Source organism: Lepidochelys kempii, chromosome 23 (assembly GCF_965140285.1).
Source record: "Lepidochelys kempii isolate rLepKem1 chromosome 23, rLepKem1.hap1, whole genome shotgun sequence".
Lineage (NCBI taxonomy): Eukaryota > Metazoa > Chordata > Testudines > Cheloniidae > Lepidochelys > Lepidochelys kempii.
This window is the reverse complement of record NC_136402.1, coordinates 1,959,731-1,983,239: the sequence shown is the minus strand read 5'-3', so window position 1 is coordinate 1,983,239 and position 23,509 is coordinate 1,959,731. Positions and strand designations below refer to the sequence as shown.

The window sequence follows — 23,509 nt, the reverse complement described above, 5'->3', positions numbered from 1 at the left end:
CAGAGAAGCTGGGGCAAGAAGAAAAGCAGAGGACCAACTCCTTTTATTTTAACATGGCGGGGAGGGAACAAAACCCCCAGCCAGAGAACACGACAGGCTCCTTTGCCGTCTCCTCACAGCCGTCCATTTCCCCATCCAAAGTGGCCCAGATAGCTCATAACAGGCCCAGGATCTTCCACCCTACAGGTCCTCTCCATCCCGGCAATGCCCACTCCCTCGGCGGGCCCAGCCGGGATTATATAAAGGGCTTCCCTACCCAGAACCCTTTGCGGAGAAGGGAAGTCCCTCCCCTGCGTCTAGGCGATCGATGGTTCATCTAGCCAATCAGCTCTTTCACGTGCATGGTTTATAAGGCCTTCCCCTCCACCCCACCGCTCAGTGTCAAGGGGTAGAGATACCAGTGGGAGGAGGGGGCTGGTCCCAGCAGCTCCCCTTCGGCAAAGAGCTCTTCCAGCTGCAGCTGCAGCTCCCGCAGGTCCTGGATCTCCTGGGCGATGGGGTCCAGTTGCCGGAGAAGCGCCAGGTCGGTCAGCTGCAGGCTGAGCTGGGACAGGGATGGGAGGAGAGGGAGTGAGTTACGACTGGTGGCTTTCAAGGGGCGGTGAGAGTTACCCATGAACCCTGGCCCAGGCCAGCCTGGAACTGACTGCTCTCCGACGGGACTCTCCGTCACTTCCTGTCCTAAACGGGCTGCTGGCGTTGAAGGGAAAGGAAGGGTCTGTAATCAGGAGAGGTTGCTCCCCTCCGCGACCAGGAATCGCAGCTGCTCCTGTCGAGCCAGTCGCTAGCAGTGAAAGGCCGTTATCTTCTCCTACTGCAGCCAGTTACCCCTGCGGAGCCCCGACACCAGGGCCCGCCCGCCAGCACCGAACCCCTTCTGAAAAACCAGGCCGAACTCACCAGCTCCTTCCGCACCCAAGAGATCCTGGCCTGGAGGCTGGAGCCCGGAGCGCTGTCCCTTTGGCTGCTTGTCCCCTGCACTCCTAGGGCCTCCTGGTGCTCCCCTGCTGCCGGAGGGCCATGCGTGGGGGGGGCGCGGAGCACTTTGGGCAGCTGGGGCAGCCCCTTGAAAAGGGACCCCTCTTCCTCCATCCAGTGGCATTCGGCCATCGGGGTGCCTGGGGCTGGCCTGGGGTGTCCGGGAAACCTCTGGTGGTGTCTCCCTGAAACAGGGTCATACGCCAAAGGGTCCTATTGCAGATGTGGACGATGGCTGGCACCCCTGGCCTTTCGCGCAGAGGGTTGCTCCCCCCTCCCAGACGTTCCCCCCCCCTCCGCCCCCCAGTTTTTCTCCTTTAATCCTGCCTGACCACCCCCTCCTTCTGGCCGAGGAGAATTGAGGTTGGTGGACACACGTCTTTCCTCGCAGCACGTCTCTCACATGAGCCCTGGGGATGCTGCCGGGAGCTGGAGATAAGAGAGGGAGGGAGATCCTGAGAATGGGGGGAGCGTGGCCAGGGCGAGAGGGAGAAACCAGGCGCCTGTTGCGTTTGGTAGGGGATCGCAAAGGAGAAGGCTCTTGCGACACCGATGGTGGGAAGGGCCGGAGAACTCCCCCCGGGAGAGGGAGGAGGGGACGGAAGGACAAGCCGGCGACCGAGCACCGTTCCCCAGCACCGACGGGGCAGTTGAAGGGACCCCCCCCTTACCGAGCGAGCGGGAGGGCGCTACCGAGCGGTGCTCCCGCTCCCCCGAGCCAGCCGGAAAGCTGAAGCGCCGATTCCCTTCCCCTCCTGTCCCACGGAGCTGCTGAGCCCAGCCTGGGCCTGCAGTGCAGGGAGCGGCTCTGGGCGCTGACTGGCAACGGCTCATAAACGCGCCAGGCTCCCAAGCGGGCAGCGGAGCTGGGGGGCTCAAAGTTCGCAGCCGAAGCAGCCCGTCCCCACGCCCTTTGGCACGCGGCCGCCCGGCTTGCCCCTTCCAGCGACTCCCTCAATCACCCGAGCGGAAATTCCCAGGGGGAAGGCCGCACGCCCTGGGCAGGAAACCCCATTGCCCGCTCCTGGGACCCCCGGCCTGTACGAAGGGGGCACTCAACCTGCACCGTGCGCGTCTCAGAGAGCGCAGGGGGGGGCTGCTGAGCCCGGCTTTGCTGGGGTTCAGGCAGGGGACGGCTGGGCCGCCCCCCCCCGGCTCAGAGGAGCGCCACGCAGGCCCCTGCCCGCGCACGGCACCGGCTGGGGAGCTGGAGTCCGGCCGCGGGGGCCCATGCTGGGCCCCGGGGGGGAAACAGAGGCAGGGTTGCCTGGTGCGGTGCTGAGCGTCGCCCACGGCGCCCTATGCACCCTCCCTGCCCCCCTGTGAGGGGGAGGGCTCAGCTGCGGGGGGGGCTCTCCCTGTTTGAGAGCAGGGCAGCGGGTCTGTTCCCCACCGGCCGGCCCGTGACTCGGCTGGGTGCCGCGGGGCAAGAGCCCGGAGCGCGTCCCCCAGGCAGGGGTGGGGGGAAACTGAGGCACGGAGTGGGGAAGCGAGGGGCTCAGGGGCGCACAAGGAGTCAGCGCTGCAAATAGCGCTCAGGATCCTCCCCTCCCCCCGGCCAGGGCTGGAACCCAGGAGTCCCGGACCCCCAGGTCACTGAGGGGGCGGGGCTAAACGGGAGGGCGGGGCGGAGCGGGAAGGGTCCGGGCGCTCCGCGGGCGGGGCCGGGAGTCACGTGGCCGATCCAAGATGGCGGCGCCTAGGGCGGTAGGTCGGGCGGGGGGGGCACATGTCCGCGCGCCTCGGCCCCGCCCGCGCCAGAGCGTCCCGGGGGGGGGGCAGGTTCCCGCCCGCTCCCCTAACGCCCCCCCCGGGGCCCCTGTAACGCCCCCTCCCAGCGCCCGGGTCCCGCCCCCCCGCCCCTATAATCCCCCCCCCCTCCGGGGTCCCCAGCGCCCGGGTCCCAGCCCCCTCCGCCCCCATAACCCCCCCCCGGGGTCCCTAGCGCCCTGGTCCCGGCCCCCCCCATAACCCCCCCCCGCCGCCGGGGTCCCCAGCGTCCGGGTCCCGGCCCCCCCCCATAACCCCCTCCGCTCCGGGGTCCCTAGCACCCTGGTCCCGGCCTCCCCCGCCCCCATAACCCCCCCCGCTCCGGGGTCCCTAGCACCCTGGTCCCGGCCTCCCCCGCCCCCATAACCCCCCCCCCGCCGCCGGGGTCCCCAGCGCCCTGGTCCCGGCCCCCCCCATAACCCCCCCCGCTCTGGGGTCCCTAGCACCCTGGTCCCGGCCTCCCCCGCCCCCATAACCCCCCCCGCTCCGGGGTCCCCAGCGCCCTGGTCCCGGCCCCCCCCATAACCCCCCCCGCTCTGGGGTCCCTAGCACCCTGGTCCCGGCCTCCCCCGCCCCCATAACCCCCCCCGCTCCGGGGTCCCCAGCGCCCTGGTCCCGGCCCCCCCCATAACCCCCCCCCCGGGGTCCCTAGCACCCTGCTCCCGGCCCCCTCCGCCCCCATAACCCCCCCCCGGGGTCCCTAGCACCCTGGTCCCGGCCTCCTCCGCCCCATAACCCCCCCTGGGGTCCCCAGCGCCCTGGTCCCGGTCCCCTCCGCCCCCATAACCCCCCCCCGCCGGGGTCCCCAGCGCCCGGGTCCCGGCCCCCCCCCATAACCCCCTGCCTCCGGGGTCCCCTGGTCCCGGCCCCCCCCCCCATAACCCCCTGCCTCCGGGGTCCCTAGCGCTCTGGTCCCGGCCTCCCCCACCCCCATAACCCCCCCTGCCGGGGTCCCCAGCGCCCGGGTCCTGGCCTCCCCCCATGGTGGGCCCCCCTGGGGTCCCCAGCCCTTGGGCCGGCTCCTCGGAGCGAACCGCTCCGTCTGAGCGGGTCCCTGGTCCGAGTGCGCCGCAAACCCTGTGCCAGCCGGGCCGGCTCGTCGTCCGGGACCCTCTGGCTCTGCTGGGCCCTGGAAACGTCCTGGGGCTGTTTCCGCGTTGCCCGGGGGCGCGTGCTGCCGGGGGCCCAACCCTGCCTCGCTCATCGGTGGGCGACTGGCTGCGGTAGGGGGCCGCTCGGGCGCGAGGCTGCTCAAAACCATCCCCAGAGCCAGAGGGTGACCCCAGCGCTGGGGTCCGGTGAGCAGCACGAGGTCGTGAAAAGGACCCATGGTAGCATAGCGTAGAGAAGGCCCCAGAAGCTGGATCTGGGACGGGCCCGTGGTCCCTGCGACCTCAAATACCAGACCCGATGTCCAGGTGGCAGCTTCCGGGTCCACAGGCCTCACTGTCGGAGCCGGGCCTTGGGAAGCAGATCCCAGCGTTGGCAGCCAGCGACCTTCTCCACGCCCGCCTGGCATCAGTGTCATGTCGGTTGCTAGTCCGTGTCCCTGCAAGAGCCATTGTTGTTGGCTGGTCATGTTGCCCTGTTGTGTGGACTGTACCTGGAGGGCCCCCGGCAAGCCCAACCTTTGTTTAAAATTGCCTCCTTTGGAATCGCTTATAAAAATGGCTTTTCAGGAGCTCTTCCCCCCGCCCCCCCCCAAATATTTTTGGGGCCAAATATCACCATGACAGTTTCCCTTTGAAACAGCGGCTGTTTTCCAGTCCAGAGGGGGCTGCATTTTGTTGGTGAGTGACGTGCGTCCACGGAGGCTGAGAAACGTTCTGGCGTCCTTTGCTGAGAAGGGTAGGCTCAGGGAGAAGGGTTTTAACGAATTGGATTTGAAATGTGAAATCCCTCCGGGGGAAGAGGGAGCTGAGAGCGCCAGCCAGTAGATGTCACTAGATCTCTTTGGGACAAGCTCAGGAGTGTCCCGGATCGGGACCTGGTGTTTTTCATCGCTGGGTCAAAGAGTTGAATTCAGCCCTGGTCGGTAGTGACCTAAAGCACTGATTTGATGGTCTCGGTGTTAAATTAGTTGTATGTGAAGACTTAATGCATGGGTGAGCTGTGTCTCCTTGCACTGATGGTAGCAAACAAGCCTTGATTGTGCTGTGAAGGACGCGTCAGCCTTGACAAACCTCCTCATGACTTCAGGACCAAGCCCCTGTTCTTGTGACATTAACTTCCTCAGGTGAAGAAGTGGATTCTTGGCCAAAGTCTTTGCAGCCTGCTTAATTTTTGCAGTTACTTATAAAACCTTAACCCGCCAGGTGAAAAAGGCAAAGAATAAAGGAAAGGAGTTCTGTATTTGAGAACCACGTGGGATTCTCAGCAGTGCTAACCTCAAGCATTTAAAAAAAATCACAAGGCAAACCCCCCAAAGGTTGGGAGATTGGCTTAAGAAACATGGGGTGTGGGGGTGGGTGTGCAAGGCTGGTGGCGGGGCAAAGGTGGAGCGTGTGGGGCCAGCCGCTCCCGCTTCTGGTCTGTCACCGCAGCCCCCGCTGCGTGCCGGCTCTTGGCCTGCAGGGCCCCCTGGCCCGTTTCCGGCCGGCACGCTACGCGCTATGAACTGCAGTGGCTGGTGTGTCATCTCTGCTGCCCACCCATCGACCCTCCCCCTCTTGCTGTCCTCTCCCTCCTTCGCCCCCCGCCCAGCCCCGCTGCTCGTCCATCTCACTCACCCAGCGCTGTGGGGAGAACCAGCCCCTGGTCCGAGCGCTCAGCTCACCAACAGCCTGGCTGTCAGGCTCCTTCCTTCCCCACTGCCTCTGGCTGGGCCGGTGCCCCGGGAAAGCCAAGACCCTCCGGCCTGGGGCGCTGGCCAGGAGGAGCCGAGCCCGGCATGTACCAGAGCCATGCACAGTGCTGGCACAGGGAAGCCTCCCTGCCCCTCAGCTGAGCTCTGGAGTTGGAGGGGGGAAGCAATTTCCAGCCTGTTCATGCCCCCCCATGCAGGCTCCACAGCTTCTCCCAAGGCAGGGGCTTAGCCCCTTCTTCACCCACCCCCTCCCGCTGTGGGCCCTGTCCCAGGGAGCGCAGGGCTGCTCTGTTCCCTCGGCCCCCTCCCCTGCTGAGCCACCTCTCTGGCCCCCCTGCAGTCGGGTTCCCTGGCCCCAGGTGCACAATGCAGCCTTAGGGCTTAACCCCTTCCTGCCCACGCTGTCGCCAGGGGGCAGGAGGCGGCTGGGTTATGTCAGTGGCCGGCAGTTGTCTGGAGGTGTCAGCTGCCTTTCTGACACTGCGGGCAGGAAGGGACAAGCTGCTTCCAGTGCGGGGAGGGGGAGAAGAGATGGGTTCTGCAAAGACAGGGGCCAGGTGATGTGTGTGTGACACCCCTCCCCATGTGAACCCTAAAGCCTTAAGGTAAATAAAGACTCCAGCTACGCAGTATTTCCTTTTAACAGGGGTTCAGTCAACTTGGTGGTAGTTTGAACGTTTGTCCTGCGTAGTTCTGATTGCCACTGACCTCGCTTGAATACGAGTGATTTTACCACGTGTCCCGTGTTCAGCACAGGGAAATATGGTCACCCCGCCCGTCAGACCCAATTTCCCAGCTGCCTGGGTGTATTTAAGCTCTTGGCTTTCCTTTTTTCCCCTCCTCGCTAATCACGTTGCAAAACCAACCCCATGAGACCTTCCATTTGTGGTTCCAGCACAGGAGAGTCGCTCTGCTGGGGTGTGGTTAGGTGTTTCTCGGCAAGGGCCGGAACAAAGATCTCTTCGTGGTCACTTGCTTCCTCAACTCAGGCCAGCTGCTCAGATCTGTGGCCGCCCGAAGAATCTCCAGCGGGAGAGTTTAAGGTGCTTTTGCTATAGCTAGCACAGCTGTAATTGCTTCTCTCCTGTAGACAGATGCTTCAAGCTTAAGAAAACCTGTAAATGTAGCTTCTGGTTCTGCAGCTAATGAGTGAAGCTGTGAGGTGGATACAGCTTCCTTGTAGAGACAGCCTGGGGAAGGGATTTGCTCCAGATTTGGCAGCAGTTGGCAATCCGCCTGGGGATAGGACTGAGCTTTCTTGACCCTCAGACTCTTTATACACAAGGGAAACTGAGGCACAGAGAGGGCAAAGTGGGAGAACTGGGAAAGCAACCCAGGAGTCCTCAATCCTAGTCCCCCCTGGCTCTAACCTCTAGACAAACTCCTCTCCCAGAGCAGGGGTTAGAACCCAGGAGTCCTGGCTCCCACTCCCCAGGTAAAAAGCATTGTAAATGAGAAGCAGGTATAAAGCGGCTCCCCTGGACTGGGGAATCCAGCTGCTTCTGCTGGTGTGATACTGTGAGCAGCAATCCGAGGTGTGAAATCCAGTGTCCTGCCAGTGATCATACCGGATGTAGCCAGCAGTCGGAGTCTCTTGTGTGGCTAGAGCGAAATCACCCTGGGAGAGGCTCCTGTGTGGCCTCCACCTGTCAGCGCGCGTGAGGCTCTGACCCCTTGGCTCCCCTTGGGAGCAGAGAGGCTACATTTAACCTCTAACCAGCAGAGCCCTCTCGGAGGCGGGGGTTGGGGAGGAATTGGGTTGCTTCCATTAGCAGAGGGTTCTCTCCGTCTTACGGCGTTTGCATTGACAGTCCCCAACCCCCGGGCCTTAGAAATCTGATGGACTCTCTGGGAGTTCACCTGGTTAACCGTGTGTCTTGCAGCTCCAGGAATGCAGGGCTTTCCCCCACCTTCTGGGTGCCCGTCGTCCGTACAGCAGTGCCACCTGCCCAGACCCTCCAAAGGGTGGCATCCTTCGGTACCTCTGTAACCGGTTCTATGACATCGAATACCTCGTCGGCTGGAGCGCGAAGCTTCGCTACAGAAACCTGCGGAGGAAGAACGTGTACGTACAGCCCGCGTCTCCGGTGTTCCCCAGCTGAGAAAGGGGGGGCGGGGGGGCTGGAGAGGGATGGCTGGAACTTGACTTCCTGGAAAAGAGAAACCTCTGAGACTTTCCCTTCTGAGCAGCTGATGACTGTAAATGTGGTGGTTATGGAACTGCCGGGTACCTGCAGGGAGACCTGCACAACCAACCGCTCATGGGAAATCTAAAGCGGAGCTAGGTGGGAATTTTTAAATTTTTGGGGGGTGAAAAATGCTGATTTTTCAAAACCGAAGCTGTGGACGGGAAAGGATCAGTTTTGATGAATTTCCCAGCAGGACAAAAACGCTGGAAAACCCTTTTGAAATGGCAAGTTTCATTTTTTTTCTTTTGTAAGCAACGTTTTGGTCTAGAAACGTAACTTAATTGCTACTAAAAGAAAAGTTAAAAGGGTCAAAATTGAAGCAAATGTCTCCGAAGTAAGAGAACGTTTCCACCGAGTCAAAGTGCATTTTCCTGTTCAGTTTGCCTGCTCGCGAAAGTACAGGCGATTTTGCCCTTTTGTCGCGATTCTGTATGAGAAAATTTTTCCAGATCTTGAACTTCTCACCGGACCTGAAAACCGTTCCTGCCCGGCTCTACTGTAAAGAAGAGCACTTAGCCCTTCTGTGGCACCTCTCCTCAGGAGAGCTCCAACCTCAAAGGCACAGCTGTCACGACCGGGTTGTGGGCAATCAGACCTAGTAGTCGGAGCCAGCATCTGCAGTCACGAGTCAGGAACCAGGGTCAGAGGCAGGAGACAAACTGGAGGTTGGGAACTACAAGTCAGGCGCCAGGCGCTGAGCTGGGTCGGGACGCCAGGCAGGGGGAGGGTTGGAGTCTGGCTGCTTCCGTGAACCTTGTGGACCTGGGTTCAAGACCCATGACGCAGGGGACTTGCATCGGAGCTGCAGAGCCTTTAAAATCTGGCTTCGCCTGCGCCCAAGGACTAGAAGCTGTTACCAGCTGATGGCGTGGTCAGTGGGTTTTCTGGGTCTCCGTCCGGTTCCTAGCAGCTCACAAGAGTCATTAAGTCTCAAGGTTGCTCTGGTCCTGGCATAGCGTGTGGGAGAGAAGCTGCCCTGGGTGTTGGGACTTTGTTCTCCAGTGGTTTTTAATTTCAGGATGGTTATTTGAGTCCAAACCGTATTGTTTGTTGTTACGGTAACACTGGGAGCCCAGTCGCGGATCAGGGCCCCACTGTGCCAGGCGCTGCACAAAAACAGAGCAAAAAAGTGTCCATGCTCCTCTTATCCAATTTACACGCTCTAGCCCCGCACGGATGGAAACAAACAGACTCCGGGTGTATATTTCTGGGCAAAATTTCTAGTAGATCGTAACCTCTTTGGAGCAGGGTCTGTGTGTGTACAGCTCTGAGCACACCAGGGGCCTGCTCCAGGTCTGAGGTTAAATAATAATAATTAATAGTCCTTGACATGCACCGTTTTCATGTTGAAAAATGTTATGATCCTCCCCCCTCCTTTTGCCAGGTACTATGGTTACACCAAGGAGATCTACGGAGACAATGTCGCGGCAGCCTACTTTGTCCTGTCCAACAGGGGAAGAGTGAGGTATTGACGCTCTTGGCCAAGCCCTGGGAACGTGGGTCTGGCCGGGGAATCCCCTCGGCAACGTCCCAGTTCCCCGTGTGGGGTCTCCGTGGGTGACTCGCCCTGACTCACCCCGGCTCAGTTCTCCTAACGCTGGCGTTTCTCCTTCCAGGTTTCAAGGCCAGGAGACCTGGTTCTCTGTGGACTGGCGAGGGAAGTACAGCTCCGATTTCCTACAGCTCCGAGACGTGCCTGTGGTGGCCATCGACCTCTCTGGCTCCGTGTTGAACTACAACGGGCTGGATAACCTAGGTGAGAAATGGATGGATTTCTGCGGAGGACATTTGTCTGCGGGATCTTTGGCGCAGCTGGGGGCACTATGAAGCACAGAAACATTTGGGCTAACGAGTGGCTTTTCTTATGGAGGAGGCAGTGCAGCCTAGTGGATAGAGCCCCGGACTGGGACTCAGGAGAGTTCCCAGCTCTGCTGCTGTGCAGGCCCCACCTCTGTGCCTCCATTTCCCCATCTGTAAAATGGGAATCGTGATCCCAACCTCCTCTGTAAGGAGCTTTGAGATCGAAGGATGAAGCTAGGGGTGATAAATTTTGCTGATTTCCCTCATTCCTGAGCTCTTGAACATCCCCAGGAGTCCTCCAAGGAGTGAACGCTTCTCAGGCCACATACGCTTAACCTGTGGAACTCACTGCTGCAGGATATCATTGGAAGAACTAGATTAGTACATTTGAGAAAAGATAAGACATTTATTGTAACAGCAGTGGCCATGCTTTTCTCCTACGAGAAACCCAGGGCGCTATCATTATTAATTTGACAGTAGTGCCTGGGCACCCTTGCCATGGCCCAGGGCCCCATGGTGCTAGGTGCTGTACAAATACAAAGATGGTCTCTGCCCCATAGAGCATACGGTCTAATTTGTAGAGTGCTTCGGGAGACGTGAATTGATAGGTGGAGGCAGAGATTGTCCCTTCTTGTCTTTACGGCTGGTGCTGTAAGGGGCACACAGCGCTGCTCAGATGGCTGCCGTGTGTCAGGGAAGCGATGGTACAAATACAAAGCAAGACAGGCCCGTTTCATACTAACTAATCCCAGGGGGCTGTGCTGACGCTGGGTGATTCGGGGATGTACCAATCTACTTACCTGCTGACGTGATGCCCAGCGTGACGCCGAGGCCACAAGGGCTAACGCAATCCTGGGCTGCATAAACTGGGGAATCTCCCGTCGGAGCAGAGAGGGTATTTCCCCTCTGTGTCTGGCCCTGGCGCGACCGCGGCTGGGACCTGGCGTCCAGTTCTGGTGCCCACCAGTCAGGAAGGAGGTAGATCGATGGGAGAGGGGTCAGCGAAGAGGCCAGGGATGGATTTTTCACAGGGAGGGTAATTTAATAAAGCAGTTTCCCAAGGGGGGGAGGGTGTGGATTCTGTAGCCCTGGTCATTTTGAAATCAAGGGGGTGTGTTTGTCTAACAGCTCTGCCATTCTCTGGCTTGTGGCACACAGACAGTCAGACCAGCTGATCACGCGCTCTCGTACAATCTATTCGTCCATTTCAGCACGGCAATTTTTGAGCTGTTGAAATACACTTTGGCCTTTACCTTCCTGCTTCCTGTGCCTTTTAATATGTGATATCCTGCCCTGGCTGGGAGCCAGTCAGAGGCAGTAATGTAGCAGGCTCCTCTCCAGGCTCACAATGGAGAGATCGTGTTCTTAATGGACAAGATGAAGCCTAGGAAGGTGGAGGCCGAGGATCTGGGTAAAATCTCCTGCTGAGGGTTTATTAGGCTGAGAAATCGTCTCCCACGGGAAGTGGCTGTGACCTTCCAGCCGGAGTCGCTGGCTAAAATCCTGGAGAGCAGAGATGGGGAGAAAAACCCTTTTCTTGTCTCTAATTTATGTAAAGCCACTCCTGCGTCTGGCTTGGAAATCTCCTGCTCTTACTGTTATACCAATAAAATAAAAACCAGCAGGATCTTATTAAAGAGGGAAAGGCAAAATACCACATTTATTGTGAATACAGAAAGAATCCTAGTAAGCAGTTAGTTATAGCTATAACATTCCATTCAATCTCATATTTATTCACACATTCATTCATACAAACACACACAGAGGTTCTGCAAGGTTGTTATCATAGTTACTAGCCTTAGAGTTGCTCATGCCAAGCTGTTGGCCAGGTGGCCTGGACATGAGGAGGGAGCAGGGCCTTGTCAGATGCTCATCTGATGCTCCTGGAAGTTGGTTTGCAGAATCAGACCCCAAAGTTCTCACTTTCTAGAGTCCATTTTTATAGGAATTTCTTCCTATGCCAGTCTATGGGAATTGCTTCATCATGCTGTTGCTGAATCAATCAGCAGATGGCACATTCCTGACGGCTCCGTGCTGCCAGATGGTATCTTGTTCTTTGGTTCTTCCATTCTTGAGGCTGTTGGGTGGATTCCAGTCTGCCCTCCGGGGGTCCTCTGCTTATTTCCACTTGACGCCTTCTTCAGCCAATGGACACTGGATTCTTAGGCTGGCACCTCCCTGATCATTCAGTTATTATCCACACCAAGAATCCATCCACATACATCCTCTATCTCTATTTTAATCACAGTTGTTAATACAACAAAATGAATACAACAAAAGGGCGGGGAGTTTCTGGGTGCTGTTTCTGTTGTTACAGAGTATTGCTTTGAGTCTCTCTCTCTGTGAATTGCTTTGAGAACAGACTCTGTCTTGGAATGTACTAACGCAATTAGCAGCTTGCAAGTTTCACACATAGAGGGAGAGAAACAGCACCAAAAACCAAGAGACCTCTTAATTAGTAATACCCTGGACTTTAAACTATGGGGAATCAAACTCATTTGTGATTTTAATACAGAACTTCTTTAATATGATCCAACGTAATCCCCCTTTTGACACTAAGATTTATAATAGTCAGTGTCACTTTCTATGTAGCCTATTCAAGAGAATGTACTGTGAGGCAATTTGAGTTCATCTGATGAAGTGAGCTGTAGCTCACGAAAGCTTATGCTCAAATAAATTGGTTAGTCTCTAAGGTGCCACAAGTCCTCCTTTTCTCTTTATTTAGACAATTTGCTGACCAGGTCCTTTATCTGCAGCTCCTTTGTGCTGCTCCTTCTTTCCTTCCTTTATCATTTAGGTCATTTGCATTTTCACAGCCGCTTCCTGCTTTTGGATTTAAAGCCCTCAGCAGCTCAGAGACTGGTTTCAGAGTAACAGCCGTGTTAGTCTGTCTTTGCAAAAAAGAAAAGGAGGACTTGTGGCACCTTAGAGACTAACCAATTTATTTGAGCATGAGCTTTCGTGAGCTACAGCTCACTTCATCGGATGCATACCGTGGAAACTGCAGAAGACATTATATACACACACAGAGACCATGAAACAATACCCCCTCCCACCCCACTGTCCTGCTGGTAATAGCTTATCTAAAGTGATCATCAAGTTGGGCCATTTCCAGCACAAATCCAGGTTTTCTCACCCTCCGCCCCCCCGCCCCCACACACACAAACTCACTCTCCTGCTGGTAATAGCCCATCCAAAGTGACCAGATTTCAGAGTGATCTCAGAGACTGGATCTTAAAAGGGACACAATCAACTTTCACCAGAGTTTTGATCCCTTTTAACTTCTCCTTCCAAAACACACAGCAATCTGAAAAAGAAATCCCAACCTATGGTGGCTCCCTTTGGAGCCCTAATAGCATTTTAATTAAGTAGTGTGGTATGTTTGCATTTCTTTTGCCCCTTCTACAATGTTCCCTGTGCATGTTCTGGGGCAAATGCACATTCCTTCTGTAGTTTAACTTCTAGAACATGATCCAGATCCATTTTTACATAAGGTGTCACTATTTCTTTTTCTTTTTTTTTGCTTACAGAGTTTTCATGTACCTTTATCAAAGTGAAAAGGAGTACTTGTGGCACCTTAGAGACTAACCAATTTATTAGAGCATAAGCTTTCGTGAGCTACAGCTCACTTCCTCAGATGCATATCGTGGAAACTGCAGCAGGCTTTATATATACACAGAGAATATGAAACAATACCTACTCCCACCCCACTGTCCTGCTGGTAATAGCTTATCTAAAGTGATCATCAGGTGGGCCATTTCCAGCACAAATCCAGGTTTTCTCACCCTCCACCCCCCCCACACAAATTCACTCTCCTGCTGGTGATAGCCCATCCAAAGTGACAACTCTTTACACAATGTGCATGACCATCAAGTTGGGCTATTTCCTGCACAAATCCAGGTTTTCTCACATCCCCCCCACCCCCATACACACACAAACTCACTCTCCTGCTGGTAATAGCTCATCCAAACTGACCACTCTTCAAGTTAAAATCCAAGTTAAACCAGAACATCTGGGGGGGGGGGTAGGAAAAAACAAGAGGAAACAGGCTACCTTGCATAATGACTTAGCCACTCCAAGTCTCTATTTAAGCCTAAATTAATAGTATCCAATTTGCAAATGAATTCCAATTCAGCAGTTTCTCGCTGGAGTCTGGATTTGAAGTTTTTTTGTTGTAAGATAGCGACCTTCATGTCTGTGATTGCGTGACCAGAGAGATTGAAGTGTTCTCCGACTGGTTTATGAATGTTATAATTCTTGACATCTGATTTGTGTCCATTTATTCTTTTATGTAGAGACTGTCCAGTTTGACCAATGTACATGGCAGAGGGGCATTGCTGGCACATGATGGCATAGATCACATTGGTGGATGTGCAGGTGAACGAGCCTCTGATAGTGTGGTTGATGTTATTAGGCCCTGTGATGGTGTCCCCTGAATAGATATGTGGGCACAATTGGCAACGGGCTTTGTTGCAAGGGTAAGTTCCTGGGTTAGTGGTTCTGTTGTGTGGTATGTGGTTGTTGGTGAGTATTTGCTTCAGGTTGCGGGGCTGTCTGTAGGCAAGGACTGGCCTGTCTCCCAAGATTTGTGAGAGTGTTGGGTCATCCTTTAGGATAGGTTGTAGATCCTTAATAATGCGTTGGAGGGGTTTTAGTTGGGGGCTGAAGGTGACGGCTAGTGGCATTCTGTTATTTTCTTTGTTAGGCCTGTCCTGTAGTAGGTAACTTCTGGGAACTCTTCTGGCTCTATCAATCTGTTTCTTTACTTCTGCAGGTGGGTATTGTAGTTGTAAGAAAGCTTGACAGAGATCTTGTAGGTGTTTGTCTCTGTCTGAGGGGTTGGAGCAAATGCGGTTGTATCGCAGAGCTTGGCTGTAGACGATGGATCGTGTGGTGTGGTCAGGGTGAAAGCTGGAGGCATGCAGGTAGGAATAGCGGTCAGTAGGTTTCCGGTATAGGGTGGTGTTTATGTGACCATTGTTTATTAGCACTGTAGTGTCCAGGAAGTGGATCTCTTGTGTGGACTGGACCAGGCTGAGGTTGGTGGTGGGATGGAAATTGTTGAAATCATGGTGGAATTCCTCAAGGGCTTCTTTTCCATGGGTCCAGATGATGAAGATGTCATCAATATAGCGCAAGTAGAGTAGGGGCTTTAGGGGACGAGAGCTGAGGAAGCGTTGTTCTAAATCAGCCATAAAAATAAAAATGTTGGCATACTGTGGGGCCATGCGGGTACCCATAGCAGTGCCGCTGATCTGAATGTATACATTGTCCCCAAATGTAAAATAGTTATGGGTAAGGACAAAGTCACAAAGTTCAGCCACCAGGTTAGCCGTGACATTATCGGGGATAGTGTTCTTGACGGCTTGTAGTCCATCTTTGTGTGGAATGTTGGTGTAGAGGGCTTCTGCATCCATAGTGGCCAGGACGGTGTTTTCAGGAAGATCACCGATGGATTGAAGTTTCCTCAGGAAGTCAGTGGTGTCTCGAAGGTAGCTGGGAGTGCTGGTAGCGTAGGGCCTGAGGAGTTTGTGTGTGTATGGGGGTGGGGGGGATGTGAGAAAACCTGGATTTGTGCAGGAAATGGCCCAACTTGATTGTCATGCACATTGTGTAAAGAGTTGTCACTTTGGATGGGCTAGCACCAGCAGGAGAGTGAATTTGTGTGGGGGGGTGGAGGGTGAGAAAACCTGGATTTGTGCTGGAAATGGCCCAACCTGATGATCACTTTAGATAAGCTATTACCAGCAGGACAGTGGGGTGGGAGGAGGTATTGTTTCATATTCTCTGTGTATATATAAAGCCTGCTGCAGTTTCCACGGCATGCATCCGATGAAGTGAGCTGTAGCTCACGAAAGCTCATGCTCAAATAAATTGGTTAGTCTCTAAGGTGCCACAAGTACTCCTTTTCTTTTTGTGAAGACAGACTAACACGGCTGTTACTCTGAAACCTGACTTTATCAAAGTGACAGTCTGATTACTCCGAGCCATTTTAAGGCTCAGTGTTTCTAATATTGCTTCTTTTTGTTTTGTGCACCTTACCCCTGCTGTTGCTTCAGAGGGGCACTGTCTTTTTTTATTTCTTATTATTTATTTATTTATTTACTACAGCTCTCATCTGCTATTTTGTTACAAAACCAAATGAAAACCAACCAACCAAACAAACAAACAAAAAGAAAACAGAATTTTTTTTTTCTGATTTTGACTGCCCTGCTGCAGCCACAACTTAATAACATTTTAAATTTTGTAAAGCAGTGAGTTACCTTTTAAGGGTTAAATGCCAAATCCCAAAGCCAAACAACACTAATTACCTGTGTCTAGCAAAAAGGTCTGTCAGTTTTGCAACTTTGAATTAAAGAGTCAAATGAATTTTTAGTGGCATTATTTAAAACAAAAACAAAACCAATTGGTCCTTAGAACTTTACATATTTACACACACACAGATAGATATGTACACGTTTTCTTTTCCTTAACATCCCTTCCACACTGCTCTGTTTTTTTTTTTTTTTTTTTACATCTTACATTCCCTTTATACATTTGAGGCAGTTAAGTTCCAATACAACCCCCTTATGTTCTTTTAGCAAATTTGACTAAATTGTCCAGTCAAATGATTTTAATCAGGTAGTTTATTTTTGCCTGGCTAATTTACATACATTCCTTTGGAAAAGGGCCCATTTTCCCTTCAGAATGGCTGCAAAGAAAACAAGAATGCTCTTTCTCTAACACTTTTCCTTTTTAACATTTTCACAAAGTTTAGCTGCTTAATTCCCTCCAGCCTCTGCAAAGTTAACTTTTTTACTCTCTTTTCTCTTTGTCATTATGCCTGGGGGTGCCGTACATAGGACCTTCTCCCCCTTCACCTGCCTCCCTCCAGCCTCTGCAGAGTGAACTTTTTCACTCTTTTTTTGCATTCCTGGAGTGCCTCTTTCACTATTTTCCGCTGGCTTTGAGTATTTGTAGCCAGCACCTTCCAATTGTCTGCTCCCTTTTCCGTTTGTGCCTTTTCCTCTTTACATGAGGACAAGCGGAGAGAAGAAACCTTACAGGCCTCCCACAACAGCCAAATTGCTGCTGCATCTCTGTTGGCAGCACGAGAAGGTTTGTATATGAGGATACACGGAGCCAATCTATCCTCTAGGTCCGAAATAGTGCAGACATCAGCTAGGGCTTGTTTAGTCCAAGGACTGTGCCCAAATTTTTGAAGGATTTGTTTAAAAGGTGTAATTTCTTTAACAAAAGGTGAGGTTGGAGTTCCTTCTGACTCCATTCCTCCCTCTGGTACTGGCTTACCCTGTTTTCTTTTAAACATCTTAACATGGATATTTCAATCTCTTTGTCACTGCTGGTATTACTTAGCAAGTGACACAGCCTAGATTCTGAAATCATAGTTTAATCTATGCGTTTTTCCCCGGCTACCTTCCCGGAGGCCAGCAGGTCCCCGGCTACCTTCCCGGAGGCCAGCAGGTCTGGTTAACTTAATAGACATGCCTAGCTCAATAGAGCTGGCGGTGTGCACACCAATATTTACGATAACTGAGGTTTTTTACCAATATTCCCCCTTTCGCAATTCTCCACCAAAATGTTATACCAATAAAATAAAAACCAGCAGGATCTTATTAAAGAGGAAAAGGCAAAATACCACATTTATTGTGAATACAGAAAGAATCCTAGTAAGCAGTTAGTTATAGCTATAACATTCCATTCAATCTCATATTTATTCACACATTCATTCAGACAAACACACACACACAGGTTCTGCAAGGTTGTTATCATAGTTACCAGCCTTAGAGTTGCTCATGCCAAGCCACTGGCCAGGTGGCCTGGACATGAGGAGGGAGCAGGGCCTTGTCAGATGCTCATCTGATGCTCCTGGAAGTTGGTTTGCAGAATCAGACCCCAAAGTTCTCACTTTTTAGAGTCTTTCTTTTTGCGAATACAGACTAACACGGCTGTTCCTCTGAAACCTATTTTTATAGGAATTTCTTCCTATGCCAGTCTATGGGAATTGCTTCATCATGCTGTTGCTGAATCAATCAGCAGATAGCACATTCCTGACGGCTCCAAGATGTTATCTTGTTCTTTGGTTCTCCCATTCTTGAGGCTGTTGGGTGGATTCCAGTCTGCCCTCCGGGGGGGGGGGGGGGGTCCTCTGGTTATTTCCACTTGACGCCTTCTTCAGCCAATGGACACTGGATTCTTAGGCTGGCACCTCCCTGATCATTCAGTTATTATCCACACTAAGCATCCATCCACATACATCCTCTATCTCTATTTTAATCACAATTGTTAATACAACAAAATGAATACAACAAAAGGGCGGGGAGTTTCTGGGTGCTGTTTCTGTTGTTACAGAGTATTGCTTTGAGTCTCTCTCTCTGTGAATTGCTTTGAGAACAGACTCTGTCTTAGAATGTAATAACGCAATTAGCAGCTTGCAAGTTTCACACCTAGAGGGAGAGAAACAGCACCAAAAACCAAGAGACCGCTTAATTAGTAATACCCTGGAATTTAAACTATGGGGAATCAAACTCATTTGTGATTTTAATACAGAATTTCTTTAATATGATCCAATATTACAGCTTGTGTGCTGTTCATTGTAATAGCTCCCCAAAGACCTGTTTTGTGGGCCAGCAATCTCTGTCCTGACTCATTTGTCTTATAATCTGGGTCCCCTGGTGTTTGCCTCGTACCAGTCTTTTCCGTGAGTTGCTGGTGCCCTGAGCCCGTGGCTGGGTGCGCGTTGGTCCCGGCGTCTGCCTTGGTGGATCCAAACGCAGGGCTGGAGCCTTGGCAAGCGGCTGGGTGGTCCGTTGCCCCATGCTTGGGCTAGCTTTAGTATCGATTGCAGGTGCTTTGGCCTCGCGGGCAGTTCCCGGTGGCTCTGCTGGAGGGTTGTGTACCTTGCTGTGAGATCCTTCGTAATGCCATCCTGGCTGCTTCTAATGCACGGCTGGAGGGATGGCGTGTCCATTTCCTGGCCGTCGGAAGCAGCTGCTATCTCAGGCAATGATTTGATGAACCTAATCCATATGTCTGCCTCAGTCTGAAATAATCAGATGTGTCCAAAGACCCACAGCTGCCATCTGTTGAGACCAGATCTCGGGTTACACAGAGATCTGTTGTCCAGTGTTTAGCTGTCACTTTGGGTCTGATCTTGTTGAGGACTCATTATTGCCAGCTCAGGATTTTAGTGCGAGTCTGGCCAGATTTGGTGGTGTCCTTAAAGCCCCAGCACCTGGAGTCCTGTGATTACATGAGCCCCTCAGGGTATGTCCACACTGCAAAGGAGAACCCGTGGTGCTGAATCTCAGAGCCTGGGCCGACTGACTCGGGCTCTCGCTGCGGGGCTAAAAACAGCACAGCAAACCTAGAAAACATGCCGTAGATCTGGGCTCCCGGCAACATGTCGGGTATTAAGCCAGACTGCCCTCTTTTTGAGAGGTTTGCCACCTTGCCCACCTGGTATTGGGACAAAACCCAATGTGGTTTTGGCCAGCATTGGCCGGGGGACTTGGTGTTAAAAGCATCCAGAGGGCAGGGTGAGTGGCTGTTCTGGACGCAGGGCAGAATGGCTGCGGGCCATAACTAGGGCCTCTCCTGGTTGCAATGGTGCTAAGCTGCCTGGTAACCAGCAGTTTGTTGTGTAGAGTAAAGGCTCTTTGTTTCCCCGTCTGGAGTTAGACGAGCTGGTTCCCCTTGTAACGGAAAGCACAGCATGCTGGGCCGAAGTCAGCCCTGCGGTGACTTGCCAAGGCTTGAACCGGGGAGCAGTGTGACCCTTTGTCTGCAGTTATTTTCCTCGTTTTCTCCACCGTTAGGCAAAGGGGAGGCAGGATGGGGAGAGTGCCCCTTCTCCTTAGGCCGACGCAGCCCCTAATTTCTGGGGGTCGGTTCCTGACCTGGCTGCGAGTCTTTGATTATCAGAGCCAGGTTCGGGTGGTCTCTGGTTGCGGGAGGTTTGGGTCTTTTCTGGGGTTGGATTTTCTCCGCCCCTTGGCTCGCTTCTCATTCTTGCACGCGGCCGCCCGGCCTGATTCCCAGTCGCCCCGCGCCATGTGTAGCCGCAGCAGAATGGCGCAGAGGGGCGGCCTGTCACCCCGCTTTGTCCTGATGGCAGGTGATGGGGAACTTAGGTACATCACTGGCACCGTCTCTGAGCGTCCCTCAGCTGAGCTCAGGAATAGGCCAGTCCTTGCAGCCGTTGGCTCGTCTCATAGTCTTTGCATCACCGTTGCTGCGCGGTTCCACGCATCTCACGTGACCAGACTCTGCGGAACTTGTGTTTTATTTTGTCATTTTGATGGAGAAGGTTGATCGTTATTTTTAAGCATTTTTAATTTTTTTAAATGGATGTAAATATTCACTGTTGTGGGAAACTCTGGGGAGGTCAGACGATGGTTACTGAATGGCAGGAGATGCTGAGATTCAAGTTAAAGCTTTATAACCATGAAGTCACAAATTGGCAGCATCACGTGTCAAAACAGACCAAGTAACTAGCCTTAAATCAAACGCTCGAGCAGCATTTTTCGTACTTAGTCTGGCTCTACATGTTGATCACCATTGCTGGAAATCAGCATTCACCGCCATGTACTAATCAAATCCGAGTTCCTCCGACACTAGATAGAACCCAGTCCCCTGGCTCACACCTCTCTGTGCCACTCCTAAAAACGAGGGTTTGGTATTTATTGCCCTGGAGCTTGTATTTCATCCGCCAGGTGAGGAGACCCTGCCTCTGACCGGAGTTGGGGGAGGAGAGAGAACGAGTCGGGGCTCTCCTCGTGGATGTTGAATCTCTGGCCGCGTTGTAGCTGGCAGAGATTATTTTTCAGGTTGCCAGTAGCAGGCAGACGGATCTTTGAGCCTGTATTGCTCGCGTGTGTCACGTCAAGTTACGATTCCCCACCTCCTCTGCCACCCTTGGCCAGCGTTTCTTCGCCTGGGTGCGTAGTAGGCGCATAGATACCAAGGCCAGAAGGGAGCATCCAGTCCAACCTTCTGCACATTGCAGGCCACAGACCTTCACCCACTCCTGCAACAGACCTGTAATCTCTGGCTGAGGAAGGGAAACCTGCCAGGGTCTCTGCCAAGCCAACCTGGTGGTGGTGGTGATTCCTTCCTGACCCCAAATCTGGTGATCAGTTAGACCTGGAGCATGTGGGTGAGACCCACCAGCCAGACACCTGGGGAAGAATTCCCTGTAGTAGCTCAGAGCCCTCCCTGTCTAGTGCCCCATCTCTGGCCGACGGAGATATTTGCAGCTAGGCACCATAGCACACGTTCAGGCGACAGATAAAAGGGCCGGGTTTCCAGAGGGGCTGAGCACCTGCCGTTGCCGGAGATGTCATGTGGGTGTGGAAACAGCCTGGCACCCTCCTGAAGATGGGTGCCGGGCAAGAGGTAGCTTGGTAAGTGCCACCTCCTATGGGAGGAGGCAAAATTCAAGTTCCAGGGGGTCACCTCGGAAGCTCTCCCTCTGGGCAGGTAACGAGATTGGGGCCAACGGAGCGGGGAGGGCTGGCTGGCTGCCACCAGGTTTGGGGCCCACAGCTCCACCCTCCTTTCCCTTTCCGCACCTGCAGTGAAGCTGACAGCACTGAGGTCCCTGGACCTGAGCCGCTGCCCCCATGTTGACGACTGGACCCTAAGCCGGCTGCATGTCTTCAAGGACAGCCTGGAGGAGCTCTCGCTGGCTGGGTGCCCCCAGGTCACGGAGCGGGGGCTGGCTTGCCTCCACCAACTCGAGTGAGTGGAAACGCTGGGAAGCGCGGCGCAGTGGTCAGAGCGCGGGGTGGGGAATCGGGACACCTGGGTTCGGAAGCTGGCTTTAGGACGGAGTGGAGGTTTAGGGTTTAGAGCAGAGGGCATTAGGAATCGGGTGGGGTCTATTTCCGTCTCCTGAAGGAGAGTGATGCCTAGTGGTTAGATTATTTTCTGACCTCTAGGAGGGGAGTGGGGTCTAGTGGGTAGTGCAGCAGGCTGAGACTCAGGACACCTGGGTTCTCTCCCCAGCTTTGGAAGGGAAGTGGGGCCTAGTGATTAAAGCGCGGGGAGGGAGGGTAGGGTGGCTGGGAGTCAGGACTCCTGGGTTCTCTCCCCAACTCTGGAAAGGGAGTGGAGGCTACTGGTTAGAGCGGGGGGGGGAGGGGCTCGGTCTCCCTCAGCTCTAGGAAGGGAGTAGGATCTAGTGGTTAGAGGAGCCAGGACTCCTGGGTTCTGTTCTGGGCTCCAGGTCTAATGGTTAGAGCAGGGGAGAGTCAGAACTCCTGGGCGCTATCCCTCACTTTCACTATCGCTCTGTGCCTCAGTTTCTCCCTCTGTGAGTGAGGGCATGTTAACATCTGCCTCCGGGGGCAGCTGTGTGGCCTAGCTAATCAGCCATACAGGGCTTTGAGCTGCTCGGGTGAGCGTGCTCGGGAAGAGCCCAGGAGCGTGAGGGTTCGTCCTGCTCCACCCCTCAGGCAGCGCTGCTGCGCCAGCCAGGGGATCCGCCCTGAGACGCACTCCCGGAAAAGCCCCCGGCGGCTCTCGGCCACGAGCATCACCAGGAACGCTGCCACGCAGGCCCATGCAGGAGAGACGCGGCCTCCGCTGGGGCGGATGAGTCACCGCAGGGCGTGGTGCGGGCAGATCCTTTCCTTCCTCCTTGGCAGGGCGGCAGGGGCCTCCTCTCGGGCGGGTGCTGCGAAGGTGGGTGGCTGCTCCCCGGGTGCCCCTGGCTGGGGAGAACGGTGTGTTCTGCCCACGTGGGCGCTAACGCAAGGTGCTGTTCCAGCGAGGGCCAGGCCGCGTTAATGGGGCTCGGGGAAACCTGCTCGGTCTTCACCAATGGGGGTGAAAACGCCGCGTGCCCCGGCTCCCCGCAGATTGTACCCAAGACACCCTGTGCACGGGGTTCGCTTCCACAGCGCCTCTCCTGCTGGGAGCGGTGCTTGTGCGGACACCGACCTTCGCCCCAAGAGATCAAAGCACTTTCCAAACCCCCGTCGGTCTCCCCGTCCCCCCAGCGGAGAAATTGAGGCACGGGCAGGGAGTAGCAAGTTGCTTGAGTCTGTGCTACCTGGGAGTAGAACCCAAGTGTCTGGGCCACATTTCTCCCTGCTCTAACCACTAGACCCAGCTCCTTTCCCTGCGGCCAAAGGACCAGGGCCAGGCTTTTAAAGGTGCACTGGTGCCTGTCTCCCAGGGGAGCAGATTCCTGTTGCATTTGCAGTGGGAGTGAGGAGCCGAAAGACTTTAAAAATCCAGCCCTGGACTCTCTCTCTTCTATTGTGCTGAGCGTCCTTTGAGGGGAGGCCGTGGGTTTATGGGCCGGTTGGAAGAGGGCCAGCGGGGCTTGCTGAAGGGATAGGGGGCGTCAGGGGCTGGGTGGGGGAAGGATCTGCCTCTGGTCCCAGCTCCGGGGGGGGAACCTTTCTATATGAGTCACTTTCCAGTGGTCCGGGGGCCGTGGGTCCGTGGCAGCGTTACCCTAGCCACAAGGCAGCTAATTGCTCTGTGTTTCGTTATCCCTTTTCCCCATCACCTCCCCAGGCACCTGCGACGCCTCGACCTCTCGCACCTGCCCTCGGTGCCCACCCCGGGGCTGATCCGGATCTTGGTGGAGGAGATGCTGCCGCAGTGCGAGGTGGTGGGGCTTGCCCCGTATTCTGGCGCCCAGACGAGCAGGGACGGAAGGGAGGAGCCCGGTGTCCCCAGCGGAGCCAGGAAAGCTGGTGAAATCCCTGCCTGACACCTGGCTGCTCTGCCCCCAGCTTTTCCTGACACTGATGGAAGAGGGCGGGAAGCCGCGCTCCCTTCAGCACCCTCCGATCATGGACAGCGAAGGACCCCAGCGTCGCGGTACCTTTGCGGGTGTGCCTGGGCTATCCATGCCCCCCAGCTTTGGTCTCACGGAGGACAGGGCTCGCAACCGGCTGAACCGTGCTGTGAGCATTAAAGGCCTCTCCCTGAGCCACTCTCGCATCCT

General features: G+C 54.5%; 2 protein-coding genes across 5 annotated transcripts; one reads left to right on the top strand and one right to left on the bottom strand.

Annotated features, from left to right (window-relative positions):
* Window positions 1–20: 20 nt before the first annotated feature.
* Window positions 21–2,145, bottom strand: LOC140902296 (uncharacterized). Its single transcript, XM_073322224.2, has 3 exons — window positions 1,650–2,145; window positions 901–1,163; window positions 21–544 (listed from the first exon to the last, which is right to left on the bottom strand). The coding sequence occupies exons 1-3, from the start codon at window positions 1,810–1,812 to the stop codon at window positions 347–349; spliced, it is 624 nt and encodes a 207-aa protein (XP_073178325.2). The 5' UTR covers window positions 1,813–2,145; the 3' UTR covers window positions 21–346.
* Window positions 2,146–2,615: 470 nt separating this feature from the next.
* Window positions 2,616–23,493, top strand: DMAC2 (distal membrane arm assembly component 2). Of its 4 annotated transcripts, XM_073322220.2 has the most exons (7): window positions 4,566–4,984; window positions 6,450–6,597; window positions 7,438–7,619; window positions 9,128–9,208; window positions 9,360–9,499; window positions 21,123–21,285; window positions 23,074–23,493. In XM_073322220.2, the coding sequence occupies exons 1-7, from the start codon at window positions 4,938–4,940 to the stop codon at window positions 23,270–23,272; spliced, it is 960 nt and encodes a 319-aa protein (XP_073178321.1). In that variant the 5' UTR covers window positions 4,566–4,937; the 3' UTR covers window positions 23,273–23,493. The 4 variants fall into 4 exon arrangements, with proteins under 4 accessions (XP_073178323.1, XP_073178322.1, XP_073178321.1 ...); XM_073322222.1 differs by lacking the exons at window positions 4,566–4,984; window positions 6,450–6,597 and adding an exon at window positions 2,616–2,685; XM_073322221.2 differs by lacking the exon at window positions 9,128–9,208 and having other exon boundaries at window positions 4,564–4,984.
* The last annotated feature ends 16 nt before the right edge of the window (window positions 23,494–23,509 follow it).

Excerpts from the sequence above, each read along its gene's own strand:
- DMAC2 (XM_073322220.2), top strand. The coding sequence starts at position 4,938 with ATGACTTCAGGACCAAGCCCCTGTTCTTGTGACATTAACTTCCTCAG. Across the intron at positions 6,598-7,437 it reads CTCCAGCGGGAGAGTTTAAG|CTCCAGGAATGCAGGGCTTT; the intron begins GTGCTTTTGCTA and ends TGTGTCTTGCAG. Across the intron at positions 9,209-9,359 it reads TCCAACAGGGGAAGAGTGAG|GTTTCAAGGCCAGGAGACCT; the intron begins GTATTGACGCTC and ends TTCTCCTTCCAG.
- LOC140902296 (XM_073322224.2), bottom strand. The coding sequence starts at position 1,812 with ATGAGCCGTTGCCAGTCAGCGCCCAGAGCCGCTCCCTGCACTGCAGGC. Across the intron at positions 1,164-1,649 it reads AGCGCCCTCCCGCTCGCTCG|GGAGACACCACCAGAGGTTT; the intron begins GTAAGGGGGGGG and ends ACCCTGTTTCAG. Across the intron at positions 545-900 it reads CTTGGGTGCGGAAGGAGCTG|CTCAGCCTGCAGCTGACCGA; the intron begins GTGAGTTCGGCC and ends TCCCTGTCCCAG.